The sequence below is a fragment of the Callithrix jacchus genome, chromosome 1 (assembly GCF_049354715.1).
Source record: "Callithrix jacchus isolate 240 chromosome 1, calJac240_pri, whole genome shotgun sequence".
Classification (NCBI taxonomy): Eukaryota; Metazoa; Chordata; class Mammalia; order Primates; family Cebidae; genus Callithrix; species Callithrix jacchus.
Window position 1 is genome coordinate 189745083 of NC_133502.1, and position 19326 is coordinate 189764408.

General features: G+C 42.3%; 1 protein-coding gene across 5 annotated transcripts in view; it reads right to left on the minus strand.

The window, feature by feature from the left end:
* WBP2NL (WBP2 N-terminal like) overlaps nucleotides 1-19326 on the minus strand; it is a 36660-nt gene that overhangs the window by 14209 nt on the left and 3125 nt on the right. For 3 of the 5 annotated variants that reach the window (XM_078334144.1, XM_078334133.1, XM_078334140.1), the window contains exons 2-5: nucleotides 12240-12348; nucleotides 11673-11814; nucleotides 11382-11474; nucleotides 4726-4833 (exon numbers count right to left, since the gene is read on the minus strand). In XM_078334144.1, coding sequence (XP_078190270.1) covers nucleotides 4726-4833; nucleotides 11382-11474; nucleotides 11673-11778 — 307 coding nt within the window. In that variant the 5' untranslated portion in view covers nucleotides 11779-11814; nucleotides 12240-12348. Of the gene's footprint in view, nucleotides 1-4725; nucleotides 4834-11381; nucleotides 11475-11672; nucleotides 11815-12239; nucleotides 12349-16944; nucleotides 17040-19326 lie in introns of all 5 variants that reach the window. The other 2 variants (XM_078334142.1, XM_078334143.1) reach the window with 2 other exon arrangements.

Sequence of the window (19326 nt, forward strand, 5' to 3'; positions counted from 1 at the left end):
GTAGGGAGGAAGGAAGGGATGAAGGAAGGAAGGAAGGGAGGAAGCGGGGAGGGAGGGAGGGAGGGAGGGAAGGGAAGAAAGGAAATCAAGCAATGAAAGAGACATTGCCAACCTGGATCTAGAGGTTTACAAGTTGATTTCTTTTTTTTGAGAGAAGAAAAAAAAAAAAGTAAAGGAGAGGAAGAAAGAGGAAGAGAAAGAGGGAGAGTAAATGGAAATATTGCTTTATTTTGAAAAAAATTGGGTATTAATAATGGCCAATCAATGTTTCATTTAAACTAATGGGTGGGTGTGATGTGGTATTGACAAGAATGTATATTTTGTGTATTTGAAGTGGAGAGCTCTATAAATATTTATTAAGTTTACTTGTTCTGGATCTGAGTTCAAGTCCTTGATATCCTTATTAATTTTCTGTCTCATTGAATCTAAGTCTCCTATCTGGGTGTTAGGATCGTTAGCTCTTGTTGTTGCATTGATCCTTTTACCACTATATCTTTGTTGCTTTAAAATCTATTTTATCCGATACGAGAATTGCAACTCTGCTTTTTATTTATTTATTATTTATTTTTGCTCTCCATTTGGTTGGTAAATCTTTCTCCATCCCTTTGTTTTGAGTCTTTGTGTATCCTTGCATGTGAAACAGGTCTGGATGTAACATGCCGTTGGGTTTTGGCTGTGTCTTTTGATTGGGAATTCAGTCAATTTAAATTTAGGGTTACTGCCATTTGATGTTGACTGGCTGTTTTATCCATTTGTTGGTGTAAATTCTTCTTTATGTTAGTGCTCTTTACTTTTTGGTGTATTTTTAGAAAGGCTAATACTGGTTGTTTCTTTCTGTGTGTAATGCTTCTTTCAGAAGCTCTTGTAAAGCAGGCCTGGTGGTAATAAAATCTCTGAGTTCTTGCTTGTTCATAAAAGATTTTATTTTTCCTTCAGTTGTGAAGCTTAGTTTGGCTGGATATGAAATTCTGGGCTGAAGGTTCTGTTCGTTGAGGATGTTGAATATCGGCCCCCACTCTCTTCTGGCCTGTAGAGTTTCTGCCGAGAGATCTGCTGTAAGTCTGATAGGCTTGCCTTTGTGGGTAATCTGACCTTTCTCTCTGGCTGCCCTTAGTATCCTCTCCTTCGTTTCAACCCTGGTGAATCTAACGATTATGTGCCTTGGGGTTGCTCTTCTTGAGGAATATCTTTGTGGTGTTCTCTGTATTACCTGGGGTTGAATGTTGACCTGCTTTGCTAGTTTAGGAAAATTTTCCTGAATAATATCCTGAAGGGTATTTTCCAGCTTGGATTCATTCTCTCCGTCGCATTCAGGTACACCTATCAAACGTAAATTTGGTCTTTTCACATAGTCCCACATTTCTTGGAGACTTTGCTCATTCCTTTTTATCCTTTTTTCTCTAATCTTTTCTTCACGTTTTATTTCATTAAGTTGGACTTTGACCTCTGATATCCCTTCTTCTGCTTGAACAATTCGAGTGTTTAAACCTGTGCATACTTCTCGGAGTTCCTGTATTGTATTCTTCAGTTCCATTAATTCACTCATACTCCTCTCTAAGTTGTCTATTCTCAATAGGAGTTCATCAAACCTTTTTTCAAAGTTCCTAGTTTCTTTACATTGGGCTACAACATGGTCCTTTAACTCACCGAAGTTTGTTATTATCCATTCCTTGAAGAGTGATTCTGTCATCAGGAGGCGCTCGTTCTCCATCAAGCCTTGTTCCATTGTTGATGTGGAACTGTGATCATCTTTAGAGGGAGAGGCGTTCTGATTTTGAGTATTCTCAGCTTTTTTACGCTGGTTTCTTCCCGTCATTGTAAATTTATCCTCCTGTCGTCTTTGAAATTACCAACTTTCAGATTAGGTCTCTTGAGTGGACGTCCAGGTTGTTAGTTCCCAGGACCAGAGCAGCGGCGTTAAAACTGATGGTGCTTTTCTGCCCAGGATTCTCCTGTCGGGCTTCCTTCTTGTTTCCGTAGTAAGCGACTCTGCCTTCCCGGGGCTCCAAACCTCGGTCAGAAGTGGAACCGGTCCTGTTTACTCTGTGCCAAGCGCTGCCGCGTCCAGGTGCCGGCGGAACCGCTGCGCCGACCACGAGGGTCGCGCTGGCGACTCGTGTGTTTCCACCACTGGGGGATCTTCTGCTCCGTGAGTGACCAGACTTTGTCTGAAAGTGTGGCGTCCTCTAGTTCTCCGCGCCTTCCCTGAGAGCTGCAATCCCGGGATGTTAGCGATCGGCTATCTTGGATCGTTCTTCGAATTAAAGACTTAAACATAAGACCTGGCACCATAAAAACCCTAGAAGAAAATCTAGGCAAAACCATTCAGGATATAGGTGTAGGCAAGGACTTCATGACCAAAACACCAAAAGCATTGGCAACACAAGCCAAAATAGACAAATGGGACCTAATCAAACTCCACAGCTTCTGCACGGCAAAAGAAACAGTCACTCAAGTGAATCGGCAACCAACAGAATGGGAAAAAATTTTTGCAGTTTACCCATCTGACAAAGGGCTGATATCCAGAATTTACAAAGAACTCAAACAGATTTACAAGAAAAAAACAAACAAGCCCATTCAAAAATGGGCAAAGGATATGAACAGACACTTTACAAAAGAAGACATACATGAGGCCAACAAATATATGAAAAAATGCTCATCATCACTGGTCATTAGAGAAATGCAAATCAAAACTACATGAGATACCATCTCATGCCAGTTAGAATGGCGATCATTAAAAAATCTGGAGACAACAGATGCTGGAGAGGATGTGGAGAAATAGGAACACTTTTACACTGCTGGTGGGAGTGTAAATTCGTTCAACCATGGTGGAAGACAGTGTGGCGATTCCTCAAGGACCTAGAAATAGAAATCCCATTTGACCCAGCAATCCCATTACTGGGTATATATCCAAAGGACCATAAATCGTTCTACTATAAGGACACATGCACACGAATGTTCATTGCAGCGCTGTTTACAATAGCAAAGACCTGGAACCAACCCAAATGCCCATCGATGATAGACTGGACTGGGAAAATGTGGCACATATACACCATGGAATATTATGCAGCAATCAAAAACGATGAGTTTGTGTCCTTTGTAGGGACATGGATGAATCTGGAGAACATCATTCTCAGCAAACTGACACAAGAACAGAAAATGAAATACCGCATATTCTCCCTCATAGGTGGGTGATGAACAATGAGAACACATGGACACAGGGAGGGGAGCACTACACACTGGGGTCTATTGGGGGGAAAAGGGGAGGGACAGCGGGAAGGGAACCTGGGGAGGGATAGCATGGGGAGAAATGCCAGATGCGGGTGAAGGGGAGGAAGGCAGCAAATCACACTGCCACGTGTGTACCTATGCAACTATCTTGCATGTTCTGCACATGTACCCCAAAACCTAAAATGCAAAAAAAAAAATTAGCTGAGCATGGTGGATTGCACTTATGGTCCTAGCCTACTGTGGTTGTGGGGCGCTGAGGTGGGCGGATTGCTTGAGCCCAGGAGGCTGAGGCTGCAGGGAGCCATGATAGTACCACTGCACTACAGCCTCTTGACAAAGTAAGACCTTGTCTGAAAAAATAAAAACAAAAAAAACTTTTCAAACTAGAGAGAGTTTGGGGATGTATAATATTGTGAATACATCAAATCCTGCTAAATTTTACACTAAATACCACTGAACTGTACACTTTAAAATGTTAATTATATGTTATGTGAGTTTCACCTCAAATTTTAAAAATGTTAAATGCTAGCAAAACTTACTTTAGATTCTGAATATTAGATTTTAATAGCCTTTAAAAACCAAGGTAACTCCTAAGTTTTCAAGTAGGTAACCTTTAAGTTACATACAAAACTAAAAGCCCATGGACATGCATATCATTTTCCAAGGAGAACTCAAGAGAAGTCCCGTATTTTTGGGTGTGTTGGCAGCATTAGGAGACCCTTTGTGGCCTACCAGTAGGCAGTGGACCACATTTGAGAATTACTTCCCAGAAACCCCATTCAGTAGCAGTGGATTTTAACAGGACAACTGTTAAAGTGCCCGGGGCTAGAGTCCTCAGTGAGGTTGAAGGGTGTGGCACAGGCATGATGGCTATGCTTTGTGAAATGGAAATGAGGAAGTGGGCAAGAGCATATTTTTCTGCTCAGGCTATAAACAGGAAGTGACCCTTCCACTAACAGGAGTTGCTCAAGTATGTTCCAGGTTTAAATATATCATTAAAAGTAAGCCTGAGGCCGGGCTTGGTGGCTCACACCTGTAATCCCAGCTGTTTGTGAGGGCAGATCACCCGAGGTCAGGAGTTCAAGACCAGCCTGACGAACATGGAGAAACCCTGTGTCTACTAAAAATGCAAAATTAGCCAGGTGTGGTGGTACAGGCTTTGGGAAGCTAAGGCAGGAGAATCACTTTAACCCTGGAGGCAGAGGTTACGGTAAGCCAAGATTACGCCATTGCACTCCAACTTGGGAAACAAAAGCAAAACTCCATCTCAAAAAAAAAAAAGAAAGTAAGCCTGAAACCAAAGCCCCAGTCACTTCCTGAGTTTGCCACTGGGTTTCAGTCAGGAAACAGTCACAGACATGACCATTTTCGAGCCTCCTAAATCTCTGCTGCTTCTCCTGTAGAGGAGCTGGAGGCAAGCCTGCAGTGGATAGATCTTTGAACCTCTGGCACAGTTCCCCACCTTCCAGGAAGAACCTCTCTGCCATACCTTACCTGAACAAGGCATCTGTGGAGCGCATACATTCCCTTCTCCAGTAATTACATAAATTCTCATAGAGCTGAACCAGTCATTTAAAGTTCTAAGTGGAAATCCTCGGGCAGCTGGGAAGACAAGTTTGGCAAAATAGGAACTCTTTGAATTCAGAGGTATAGCAGGTATCAACTGAACAATTAACAAAGTATTTAATAACCATCTTGCATGTGTTTCCAACAGTGCTTTTGAGAGACAAGTTAAAAAAGAAACATGGGCTGGGCGCAGTAGCTCGCACCTGTAATCCCAACACTTTGAGAGGCCAAGGTGGGAGGATTGCTTGACCCTAGGAGTTCAAGACAGCCTGGGCAACATGGCAAGACCCTATCTCTATAAAAAATTATTTTTAAATTAGCCAGGCAGAGTGGTACATGTCTGTGGTCCCAGCTACTCAGGAAGCTGAGGCGGGAGAACTGCTTGAACCTGGGAGTTTGAGGCTGCAGTGAGTTGTGTTTGTGCCACTGCACTGCAGCCTCCAACCTGGGCAACAGAGCAACACCTTGTCTCAAAAAAAGAAAAGAAAAGAAATATGACCCTTGTCCTGAATCACATGTTTCTTACGGGAAGAGATTGCATCTCATTTGCCTATGCTTATTCCAGGCCTCGCATAGCACCTATCATAATATATATTAAGAAAAAACTTCCAAGTGAGGATTCTACCAAATTGGTAAGATATATCCATTAAAGACCAACATAAGGCAGTGTGGTACAGAAGAAAACACTTTTGTCTTGTCTTCCCTCTGCATCTTTCTTTTTTTGAGACTGAGTTTCGCTCTGTTACCCAGACTGGAGTGCAATGGCACGATCTCGGCTCACCACAACCTCCGCCTTCTGGGTTCAAGCAATTCTCCTGCCTCAGCCTCCCAAGTAGCTGGGACTACAGGCGTGCACCACCATGCCCAGCTAATTTTTTTGTATTCTTAGTAGAGAGGGGTTTCACCTTGTTGACCAGGATGGTCTCGATCTCTTGACCTCGTGATCCACCCGCCTCGGCCTCCCAAAGTGCTGGGATTATAGGCATGAGCCACTGCGCCCGGCCTGCATCTTTCTTATGAGAACACTTGTGATGGCATTTGGGGCCACCAAATAGGGTAATCTTGTCATCTCAAGATCCTTAAATTAATTACATCTACAAACACCCTTTTTATAAATAAGGTAACATTCACAGGTTCTGAGGACTGGGACTGTAGATCCATTATCAGCCTACCACACTGAGTTCTGGCCTATGGCGTGTGACCAGAAGTAAGGTACAAGTTTCCAGGCCTGGCCCATAAAAGCCTCCCAAGGGAGATCTTTACTTTATTCCCTTCTCTGCTGGCTGTACAAAGAGGCCACGGAAGCCATGTGTTAAAGACAGCAAGGACTAGCTGGGTACAGTGGCGCACACCTGTGATCCCAGCACTTTGGGAGGCCAAGGCAGGTGGATTGCCTGAGGTCAGGAGTTCGAGACCAGACTGACCAACGTAGTGAAACCCCGTCTCTACCAAAAATACAAAAATTAGCTGGGTATGGTGGCAGACATAGAAAGTCCAAATCAGTCTCTAGACACAGCTCATCTCTGGAGCTCCAAGCTGTATGTCCAGTGGCCTCCCCATGTACTCACACTTAATCCCAGCTACTTGAGAGGCTGAGGCAGGAGAATCGCTTGAACCCAAGAGGTGGAGGTTGCAGTGAGCTGAGATTGCACCACTGCCCTCCAGCCTGGGCAATAAGAGTGAAACTCTGTCTCAAAAAGAAAAATAGCAAGGACCCCATTAACCTGGGTCCCTGAATAACTATGTGGAACAGAGCCTCCTCTTGCCCCTGCTAATTGGTCTTTATTAAGCAGTAATCTACTGTCATCAGCATTGATAATTTGGGGTTTATCTGTTTCAGCAGCTAGGATTATTCTAAGAAATTCACTATAAATCTAAAGTTGCCCCTCTTCCCTCATCACCCTCCTTGAGGACCCTCTGTGTCCTTTATAGTAATTCCAACAATGACTATTTTATTTACTTATAATTTTGCTTTTTATGACTCTCACTAGACTGTAAATTTATAAAGACTATGTGTGTCTTATTCAGTGTTGTGTTCCCAGTTGTCTCACAACTGGGAATTTGGCTCACAATAGGTACTCTACATACATATGTTAAAAACATAAATCAAAGAGCCCTGACATATCGACTCTGCAGAGGGAAAGGGAATCTTTCCTGGTCAAAGAATCAGATCATAAAGAATGATTAACAGTTAACTCCAAGGGCCTCGAGGACATCTATCTCACAAGCTCTGGCTCTTGTGGGGACAGGTGGAGGAGGGGAAGAGGTTTCCCATATCTAAGCCATGGCATAATCAGAAGATTCAGAGTAGTTCCAGACATTGGACAAGTTCATGTAAGTTGTCTAAACCCTTTTCAAGTGTCTATGCAACTGCTGAGATGCTGAACCTTCTTGGCTAGCATTGCAGACCAAGAAGTAGATCTTAGGTTAGAGTACAAAGAACCTCAAAAGTTGCCTGACCCTTAGCCCATAATCCTAAAAAAAAAAGCCCTCTTCAGTACTATGGGGCCAAAAATAAGAGTGAATTCAAGACTCAGTATGCTACTGTCCTGAGTTCCCCAGATGTCTGTAGCAAAGAAGTACTAGACTTCTAAGTGTCCCCTGTCTCTGGATTTCCCATAGCTACACTCCTCTGTCTGTCAGGATACCCTGCAATCCATTTCAGGCTTCCAGATGCTCCCTGCACTGTGGACTACCAAGCAGCTGTGGGTTAGGTACAGCTTGTGAACTTCTTGGTTTCTTTATCTTTGCCCTGTATCATCAAAGGTAACTGGAAATTTTTTTTTTGCTTCTTAACCTCCTGGAATATGGCCCTTCCACTACCTTTCTTCTCCAGCATTTCACTGAAATTTCTCTTGCTACCATAAACAAACTCTAATTACCACAAACAATGCACACTTTTCAGTCTTCATTTTACCAAACACATCTAGAACAGCTGATATGTATGACCACCCCATATCTCTTGTAACTTTCTCCTCCATTGACTTTTGGTGTATTACACTCACTTGATCCTCCTCATTTGTCTCATCAGTCCCTTCTCAATCTTTGCAGATCACTAATTCCCTTCCCTTCCCTTAAATGTCAGGAACTCTATCCTCAAATCACTAAAGAAGCCCATCATTCACATGACTCCAGAGACAACCTGTGTGCTGAGAATTTCCAAATCAGTCTCTAGACACAGCTCATCTCTGGAGCTCCAAGCTGTATGTCCAGTGGCCTCCCCATGTACTCACACTTAATACAATATAGGGGTCAAGAGTATAGGCTCAAAAAGACACATCACTTACATAGTATTCCTGCCAAAATGCATGGCCTGAATATAATCATGAGAACACAGACAAACTCAAATGAAGGGATATTCCACAAAACAATAAGTCTACATTCTTTTAAAAATGTCAATTTCATGAAAGACAAAGAAAGGCTGAGTTCCAGATTAAAGTAGACAGAAGAAATAAGAGAAGTAAATTCAATGTGTGATCCGGAATTAGATCCTGGAGTTGGGGAAAAAGTGCTATTAGAATGAGGAACAGTAACAGGACAATCATTTGAATCTGAATATAAACTAGATTATTTTGTTTGTTTGCTTTTCAAGACAGAGTCTCACTCTGTTGCCAGGCTGGAGTGCAGTGGTGTCTCGGCTCACTGCAACCTCCAACTCCCAGGTTCAAGCGATTTTCCTGCCTCAGCCTCCGGAGTAGCTGGGACCACAGGGGTTCACCACCATGCCCAGCTAATTTTTATATTTAGAAGAGATGGGTTTCACCATGTTGGCCAGGCTGGTCTCGATCTCTTGACCTCGTGATCCACCCACCTTGGCCTCCAAAAGTGCTGGGATTACAGGTGTGAGGTCCCCCTTTTTTATTTTTTATTTTTGAGACAGAGTTTCGCTCTTGTTGTCCAGGCTGGAGTACAGTGGCATGATCTTGGCTCATTGCAACCTCTGCCTCTTGGGTTCAAGCAATTCTTGTGCCACAGCCTCCCGAGTAGCTGGGACTATAGGCACACGCCACCACACCTAGCTATTTTTTGTATTTTTGTAGAGATGGGGTTTCACCACATTGGCCAGGCTGGTCTCAAACTCCTGACCTCAAGTGATCTGCCCACCTCGGCCTCCCAGAGTGCTGGGATTAGAGGCCTGAGCCACTGTGCCCAGCTGAATATAAACTATATATTAAATAACAATATTATATCAATGTTAAATTTTCTGAATTTGATAAGTACACTGAGGTTAGATGAAAGGATACCCGCATCCTTAGGAGAAACACACTTGAATATCTAAGAATGAAGAAAATAATCTTTGTGACTTACTCCCAAATAGTTCAGCAAGAACAAAAGCAGAAAAAGAATAATAAAGAGCAAATGTAGGAAAATGCTAACACTGGGCAAGTCTAGATGAAGGAAGCTGACTGTAATATTCTTACAACTTTTCCATAGATCTGATTTGTTTTAATAATAAAAGACTTAAAAAGAAGAGAAAGTAGGTTTAGAGTTCAAATCCCAACTGTATCACTTGCTAACTATGTAGCCTTGGGAAATTATATAACCACTGCTGACTCAGTTTCCCCAGCTATAGACTGGGGATAATAATAGTACCTACATCATAAGATTTTTGCAAGGATTAAAAAAATTGACACATGTAAAGGGCTTTGAACACTGCTGAGTATAAACATTTCAATATAGGTTAGCCAGTGTTTTGTCTAAAACTGAACTAATTTCTTCTTCAACTTAGACTGCCTCTTATTGAGATAGAGTCTTACTCTGTTCCCCAGGCTGGAGTACATGGCACGATTTCGGCTCACTGCAACCTCTGCCTTGGATCAAGTGATCCTCTTGCCTCAGCCTTCCAAGTAGCTAGGACTATAGGTGCACACCATCACACCCAGTTGATTTTTGTATTTTTAGTAGTGATGGGGTTTCGCCATTTTGGCCAGGCTGAACTCAAACTCTTGACTTCAGGTGATCCGCCCATCTCGGCCTCCCAAAGTGCTGGGATTATAGGTGTGAGCCACCAGGCCCAGCCTGTCTCTGATATTTTTGACCGTGGTTTATAGCATCCCAATCCATTAAGTCTTCTAAGCTAGAAAGTTTACTCCATTCTCTGTGTGTCCCCAGCACTTTGTCCATGTCTTTATTACAGCATATTCCATGAGATATAATAGTGTATCTGCATGTCTGTCTCTACTAGAGTATGTTTGTCTCAACTAGGTTGAAGTTGGGGGTGAGTGGCAGGGAGAAAGGAGAAGAGCATTCCAGACACACAAAAAAAATAGAATGAAGGCGCAGAGATGAGAGAAAATAAAGTACAAAAAAGTCCAGTTTGATTGGAGCATAAAAGGTAAGAAAGTGAGGGGCATTCTTACATAAGAAGTAAGGCTAGATTAAATAAAAACATATCATAGCTGGGTGAGGTGGCTCATGCCTGTAATCCCAACACTTTGGGAGGTTGAGGCAGGTGGATCACCTGAGGTCAGGAGTTCGAGGTCATCCTGGCCAACATGGTGAAACCCCATCCCTACTAAAAATACAAAAATTAGCTGGGTGTGGTGGCGGGCACCTTTAATTCCAGCTACTCAGGAGGCTGAAGCAGGAGAATGGCTTGAACCTAGGAGGTGGAGGTTGCAGTGAGCCAAAATCATGCCATTGCATTCCAGCCTGGGTGACAGAGCAAGGCTACCTCTCAACAACAACAACAAACAACAACATATATATATATGTACGTATATATATATATATATATATACATATATATATATATATATACGTACATATATATATATATAGTCAAAGTTTCAAAGAGTTCTCCCATCCAAGTACGAACCAGGCCCAACCCTGCTTTGCTTCCGAGATCTGACGAGATCGGGCGCGTTCAGGGTGGTATGGCCGTAGACGAAAGAGTTCTCTAGTATACCCATTAGATCAGTGCTGTAAGTCTTGACAGTACCTCTACTCCCCTCTCATATAAGATGGGGACTAAACCTGAGCAAAGCAAAGGCAAGTCCAGAGAGAAGAAAAAGTAAAAAACCAGACCAAAGAGAGAATAACAAAGGGCTCCCTGACCCAAAGAAGAGACCGCTCAGTGGATATCTGAGGTCAGTGTTTAAATGGACAAAAGACTATCAGATATAGTCACTTGGGTGTCTGACTGTAAGCTCCCACTAGATTGCCAGCTCCCTCAGGACAGGAAGAGACTGAATAATCTTTGTGTTCCTATCCTGTAACATGGTATTTGGCAACTGTAGGTAAGCCCAGAAAATGCCTACTGAATATGTGTGCAAATACCAACTGCCTGGCCACAGAGGCCAGCAAATCTTGGCTGAGTTACTCCACTTTAATTCCACAAGCCTTAAAACCCAAAGTGGGCCAGGCACAGTGGCTCACGCCTATAATCCCAGCACTTTGGGAGGCTAAGACAGAGGATCACTTGAGCTCAAGAGTTCAAGACCAGCCTGGTAACATGGTGAAAAGCCGACATACAAAAAATACAAAAATCCCTTTCTCAAAAACAACAAAACAAGAACACCAGCAACAACAAAACCCAAACAAAAAAACCCAAAGTGCTTAATATTTTTATCAGCATCACTCACCAGCAGAGGCAGCTTTCACCATCAACTGGGCAAATTCAATGGCACCTCCGTTTCTGAAGACTAATTTAAAAGTAGCTTGTCCTTCCCAGCCACCTGGGGAAAGAAATGGCACACACTCACTAAGAAACTGGCACAGATGACAACAGAAAGACTGCCACAAACACCAAGGGAAGCACTACCTGACAAAACAGGGCAGCTTTTGTTTGAATTTCAACATGAGCCAAATTTGAATCTTAAACATTCTAGAAGGTTTTGAGGAAAAAAGATACATGCTTCTGAAGGAATACTTACCATCTGGAGCTGCCCGAATACTTCCCTTAATGAAGTTTGCAGCGAATACTGGTTGTTCAACAGTGAGGTTCCTCATCAGATCAAATGGCATCATAAAAGACAACATAGGATCACTGATGGAGTGTGAAGTTATGAAAATCACCTAAACAAGGAAAGAAATTTTGGAAAAGGAATGCAGAATTGGTCCATGGATCGAGACTTACAAGAACAAGGTACATTCTGGCCTAACTGAGAAACATCATTTCTTCCATCACTCTTCAGCATGGAAAATCCCAAAGGACAAATGTTTAAAAACACTTTGATTGGGAGGCCAAGGTGGGTGGATCATCTGAGGTCTGGAAGTTCAAGACTAGCCTGGCCAACAAAGTGAAACCCATCTCTATTAAAAAAAAAATATATATATATATATATATATACAGTATTTTTCTCACTTAAATTATTGCTGTCATGTATGTTAAAAAAGAAAAAGAAAAAACACACTTGGAAAGTCAGTATTTAACTTTTCTTCATTTTTAAGGAAAACAAATGTAGAGTTAATCAGCAGATTAAAGCAGAAGCGGAAATTACCCGGTATGAAGTGAGAAACAATGTTCCTGTCTTTGTACCACTAAAGACATTGGAGCCTTCTGATCGCTGTGGGAAGGAGAGCTCCACATTTGGAGACTGCTTCAAGAGACTGTAGAAAAAGAGGAACAGCACACAATACAGAATGAATATAAAATGACAAACATAAAGTTCTTAAGTTTTTTTTTCAGAGTAAGCACTCAATAAACATTAGCTGCTGCTACTGCTACTATTACTACTACACTTTATTGAAATAAAAAGAAATATTCAAATGATCTTATTCTCTGACAATTTACTCTTTATCATTTGATTCTTTTTCTTGTCAAACCTACTCCCATTCTCAATGTGTATTCATTAATTCTTTTTTCTGAGCCAGAGTCTTGCTCTATCACCCAGGCTGGAGTGCAGTGGCGTGATCTTGGCTCACTACAACCTCTGCCTCCTGGGTTCAATCAATTCTCTACCTCAGCCTACCAAGTAGCCTGGATTACAGGCACCTGTCACCATGCTTGGCAAATTTTTGTATTTTTAGTAGAGATGGGGTTTCACTATCTTGGCCAGGTTGGTCCTTAACGCCTGACCTCATAATCCACCCGGCTCAGCCTCCCAAAGTGCTGGGATTACAGGTATAAGCCACCGCGCCCAGCCTCATTAATCCTTTTTTTTTTTGAGACGGAATTTTGCTCTTGTTACCCAGGCTGGAGTGCAATGGCGCCATCTCGGCTCACCGCAACCTCTGCCTCCTGGGTTCAGGCAATTCTCCTGCCTCAGCCTCCTGAGTAGCCGGGATTATAGGCACGTGCCACCATGCCCAGCTAATTTTTTTGTATTTTTAGTAGAGATGGGTTTTCACCATGTTGACCAGGATGGTCTCAATCTCTTGACCTCATGATCCACCCGCCTCGGCCTCTCAAAGTACTGGGATTACAGGCGTGAGCCACCGTGCCCGGCCAAGCCTCATTCTTAGACTTCTTGTGTGGTAAGCATAAAGCACCATGTTAATAGCAATGGTTCTTTGACACTGGTAAAAAAAAGGTAAGGCAGCAGACTGCCCCAGCCCCCTCTGACATGTTGTTCCCTCAGCCTGTTGTGCTCTCTCCTTACTGTTAACCTGGAAAACTTAGACTCATCTTATTGTCACTCATCAAATCCTGCTGGGTTCCTTCCTTCCTTCTTCCTTTCTTTTTCTTTCTTCTCTCTCTCTTCTTTCTCCCTTCCTTTTTTCCTTCCTTCCCTCCCTCCTCCCTTCCCTCCCTCCCTCTCTCTCTCTCTCCCCCTCTCTACCTCTCTTTCGTCTTTTTTTTTTTTTTTGAGACAGGGTCTCACTCTGTTGCCCAGGCTAGAGTACACTGGCATAATCTTGGCTCACTGTAACCTCCACCTCCTGGGCTCAGGTGATCTTCACACGCAGCCTCCTGAGTAGCTGGGACCATAGGCAAGCACCACCATACTTGGTATTTTTTTGTTTTCAGTAGAGATGGGGTTTCACCATGTTGCCCAGGTTGGTCACAAACTCCTGGGCTCAAGAGATCTGCTTTAGCCTCCCAAAGTGCTAAGGCTAGAGGCCTGAGCCACCACACCCAGCTCCCCAACTCTTTCTTAATAACAATATATGTAATATTTTATATATATGTGTGTGTGTATAAGTCCAGTGTAAGTCCTTAATGATCATTAGGAACAGTGTCTGCCTTCTTTGATACTCTAGCCCTAGCAAACAGTGGGTGTTCTAAGCAGTTATTGGAAGAATGAATGAAAACATGAATACAGATCATAATATAAACAATACGATATACATAATGTAAATGGTACCAAAATGTCATAGCAATTTAGTGGAAGAGATTAGTTTTGGTTGAAGAAATTAGGAATGATCTAACAGAAAGGGTGCAATTTGAGCTAATTAAGAGATAGGTAGTGCTCTGGCTGGGTATGGTGGCTCACACCTCTAACACCAGCACTTTGGGAGACTGAGGCTGGCGGATCATTTAAGGTCAGGAATTTGAGACCAGCCTGCCCAACATGGTGAAACCCCATCTCTACTAAAATATAAAAATTATCCGAGCATGGTGATACACGCCTGTAATCCCAGCTACTCGGGAGGCTGAGGTGGGAGGACTGCTTGAGTCGTGGAACAGAGATTACAGTGAGCCACTGCACTCCACCTGGGCAACAGAGTAAGACCCTGTTTGAAAAAAGAGAGCAAGAGAGAGTGAGAGAGATGGGCAGTGTTCAGTAGGCAGAGGGGATGGTAGGAGACAATCCAGATGGGGAGCAAACAGCATTAACGGAGGTACAGGAGCAGATATGGAAAGCAAACTGCATACTTGGGAGAAGCCTAGCGGTGTGGCTTCATCAAAACAGCGTGGGAGTGAGGTTAGGAGGAACAGTGAAATAAAGTTGGAAAGCTACAGCAGAACCACAGCTTAAACATCATTTGGTAGACAAGGGGAAATTGTGAGCTTCAGATTTCTCAACAGGGAAGTCACATGATCGAGAGGGTGTTAGTATATCAAAGGGGTCAGTTTAAGAATTCCTAAAATAGTCCTGATGAAAGGCAAAAACTGGAACTAGGGTGGCAATGTACAGATTAAAATGGAAGGGTGTTTTGTTTTTTTTTTAAAGACTAAAAAAATACAGGATATTAGCCAAAAAAAAAACAGTAGAGTATCAAGGATCCAAAGATCCAAGGATCCAAGATGGCTGATCGCTAACAGCCCAGGATTGTAACTCCCAGTGAAAGCGCAGAGAACGAGAGGACGCCACACTTTCAGATGAGTTTTTGTCACTCATGGACCAAAAGATTCCCAGTGGAGGAGCCCCACGGGTCGCCAGTGCAACTCTTGTGGCCGGCGCAGCAGTTTTGCCGGTGCCTTGGCGTGGCAGCTCTTCATGCAGAGTAAATGCGACTGGTTCCCCTTCTGACCGATGTTTGGAGCTTTGGGAAGGCAGAGCCGCTTATTATAGACTTAAGAAGAAAGCCAGACCAGAGATTCCCGGGCAGAAGAGTACCATCAGTCTTATCGCAGCTGTTTTGGCCGGCGCAGTGGGTTGCTCGGATTCCAGCGCTGGGAATCAATAAACTGGACGTCCACTCAGAAACCTTATTAGGAAGGCGGTAATTGTAAAGATGACAGATGGATAAATTTATAACAAAGGAAAGAAACCAGCCTAAAAAGGCTGAGAATACCCAAAATCAGAACCCTTCTTCCTCTACCAGGGATTACAGTTCCTCATCAGCAACGGAACAAGCCCTGATGGAGAAGGACTGTGCCCCATTAACAGAAGTAGGCTTCAGAAGGTGGATGATAAGAAACTTCTGGGAGTTAAAAGAACTTGTTCTAACCCAATGTAAAGAAACTAAGAACTTTGAAAAAAAGATTTGACGAAATGCTAACAAGAATAGACAATACAGAGAGGAATATAAATGAAATAACGGAGTTGAAAAACATAACACGAGAACTTAGCAAAATATGAACAAGTTTGAATAGCCAAACTGATCAAGCAGAAGAAAGGATATCAGAGGTCGAAGACCAACTTAATGAAATAAAAGAAGAAGACAAGAATAGAGAAAAAAGATAAAAAGAAATGAGCAAAGTCTCCAAGAAATATGGGACTATGTGAAAAGACCTAATTTACATTTGATAGGTGTATCTGAATGTGATGGAGAGAATGAATCCAAGCTGGAAAATACTCTTCAGGATATTATTCAGGGAAACTTTCCCAATCTAGCAAAGCAGGACAATATTCAACCCCTGGTAATACAGAGAACATCACAAAGATATTCCTCAAGAAGAGCAACCCCAAGGCACATAATCGTCAGATTCACCAGGGTTGAAACGAAGGAGAAAATACTAAGGGCAGCCAGAGAGAAAGGTCAGGTTACCCACAAAGGGAAGCCTATTAGACTTACAGCAGATCTCTCAGCAGAAACCCTAAAAGCCAGAAGAGAGTGGGGGCCAATATTCAACATCCTTAAAAAAAAGAACTTTCAGCCCAGAATTTCATATCCTGCCAAACTAAGCTTCACAATCAAAGGAAAAATAAAATCTTTTATGAACAAGTAAGTACTCAGAGATTTTATTACCACCAGGCCCGCTTTGCAAGAGCTTCTGAAAGAAGCATTATACATAGAAAGAAACAACCAGTAATAGCCTTTCTAAAAATATACCAAAAAGTAAAGAGCATCAACATAAAGAAGAATTTATATAAACAAATGGATAAAATAGCCAGTTAACATCAAATGACAGTAACCCTAAATTTAAGTTGACTAAATCCCCCAATCAAAAGATACAGCCAAAACCTAATGGTATGCTGCATCCAGACCCATTTCACATCCAAAGATACACAAAGACTCAAAACAAAGGGATGGAGAAAGACTTACCAACCAAATGGAGAGCAAAAATAAATAAATAAGTAAAAAGCAGGAGTTGCAATTCTCGCATCTGATAAAATAGATTTCAAAGCAACAAAGATATAGTGGTAAAAGGATCAATGCAACAGTAAGAGCTAACGATCCTAACACCCAGATACATAAGACCCATAAAGAGATTTAGACTCAATGAGACAGAAAATTGATGAGGACAACCAGGGCTTGAACTCAGATCCAGAACAAGTAAATTTAATAAATATTTATAGAGCTCTCCATTTTAAATACACAAAATATACATTCTCCAGTTTAAATACACAAAAGATTGATCAGCATTATTAATACCCATTTTTAGAATAAAGCAATATTCCCATTCTCTCTCCCTCTTTTTCTTCCTCTTTCTTCCTCTCCTTCACTCCTTTTTTTCTCTTTCTTTTATTCTATAAAAAAAAAGGCATACCAATCTTAGTGGTTCTGAATGTGTTTAAGCAAAAAATAATAGCAGTCCAATGTTATTCTGCCTCTAAGTAGCTAAGACAGATTAAAAAAAAAAAAGGAATGAGGAACAAGTGTTCTATACCACAGGGAGGGGAAGTTTTAAGTAGGCCGAAGGTGATGGCATACAACTGGGTTTCAAACAGCTTATATCAGGCCTAAAAATGGATGCCCAGGCAGCAACTATATTAAACAAGTTTGGCACAATATTTGACTTCGTAGCGCCACCTGTATCAGACATTTAATAAATATCTGTTGACTAACTGGGTATGAATGAGTCTATGAGAGCGCCACCTGTATCAGACATTTAATAAATATCTGTTGACTAACGAATGAATGAGTCTATGAGAGCAAGAAGGTACTTCATATTAGTATTTCTATTAGTGTTGATTAAAAAAAAAAACAGTAGAGTAAGAACCTTTAAATGTCAGTCTAGCCATAAAAGCAATAAATAAAAGAAAACCTGTCAGAGTCAACTTTTTCAGAACTCTAGAATCTAATCAAAAGGGAAATGCTTAAACACTTTTTTTAAATTTTGCTTTTTTAAAAATTTCTTTTCTAATAATGTATTTTTTAAAAAGCTGAATCTGGTAAGTAAGCTTTATGGCATTTTAACCTACCCTGGTATCATCCCCACTACCAGTTTGGCAGAAGCCTGAAGACAACAATCTATATTCCCACGATAGATACCAAGTACTAGAGGGAGCAGAACACACTTACTCTAAAAAATTGTAGTTTGTGGTTCATGCCTGTAATCCCAGCACTTTGGGAGGCTGAGGTGGCGGATCACGAGGTCAGGAGATCAAGACCATCCTAGCCAACATGGTGAAACCCCATCTCTACTAAAAATACAAAAATTAGCTGGGTGTGTTGGCATGTACCTGTAATCCCAGCTACTCAGGAGGCTGAGGCATGAGAATCGCTTGAACCAGGGAGTTGGAGATTTCAGTGAGCCGAGATCACGCCACTGCACTCCAGCCTGGGCAACAGAGTGAGACTCTGTCTCATAAAAAGAAAAAATTGTAGTTTGTTTTGACTTGTCTGGTGGCTTCTTGAAGGATTGGCTCAAAGGGCACATACTTAATTTGTATTTTTCCTGGGACTGATGAGGCTACTGGAGGGCATTTGTCAAAAACATTTCTAAGCCAATGCATTAGTTGCTGCTACCTAGAGGAAGGGATGACAGTTGGGGCAAAAAATAGACAAATTGTAAAGATAGAGGAAAGGATGAGCAGTGAGATGCTTTAGGTATAAAGGCTTTGAAAAGCTCACACATATTCCTGGGAAACGAGAAATCCACAAACATACACATCCAGGGCTGGATTTGTACTAAAAACAAAAAACAAAACACACACACACACAAAAGAGGCACTAAGTTTTCACCTCTGATTGACAATTAGACAAACAAAAATAAATAAAAATAAAAAGACAATTAGAAATGATACAAAATGGGCTAGGTGTGGTGGCTCACACCTGTAATCCCAACACTTTGGGAGGCTGAGGAGGGCAGATCACCTAAGGTCAGGGGTTCAAGACCAGCCTGGCCAGTGTGGCAAAATCCCATCTCTATTAAAAATACAAAAATTACCAGGGCATGGTGGTGGGCACTTATAATCCCAGCTACTCAGGAGGCTGAGGCAGGAGAATTCCTCAAATCCAGGAGGCAGAGGTTGCAGTGAGCCAAGATCAAACCACTGTACTCCAGCCTGGGCAACAGAGGGAGACTCTGTCTTAAAAAAAAAAAAAAGAAAGAAAGAAAAGAAAGAAATGATGCAAAAAGAAGTGAAGGTGAAGGCGGAGGTGTAAACCGCCTGGCTGAGTGAGAAAGGCATGGTCATCCTCCCGATCTGCCCACCTCAGCCTCCCAAAGTGCTGGGATTACAGGCATGAGCCACCGTGCCCGGCTAATGTCCTATCTTTCTTAGCGCCTCAAACTAAATCCTGTTCACGCATGTTTTTTTGTTTGTTTGTTTGTTTTTTGAGAGAGAGTCTCGCTCCCGTCACCAGGCACCAGGCTGGAGTGCAGTGGCGCGATCTCAGCTCACTGCAACCTCTGCCTCCCAGGTTCAAGCAATTCTGCTGCTTCAGCTTCCCGAGTAGCTGGGACTACAGGCACATGCCACCACGCCCAGCTAATTTTTTGTATTTTTAGGAGAGATGGGGTTTCACCATGTTGGCCAGGATGGACTCGATCTCTTGACCTCGTGATCCTCCCGCCTTGGCCTCCCAAAG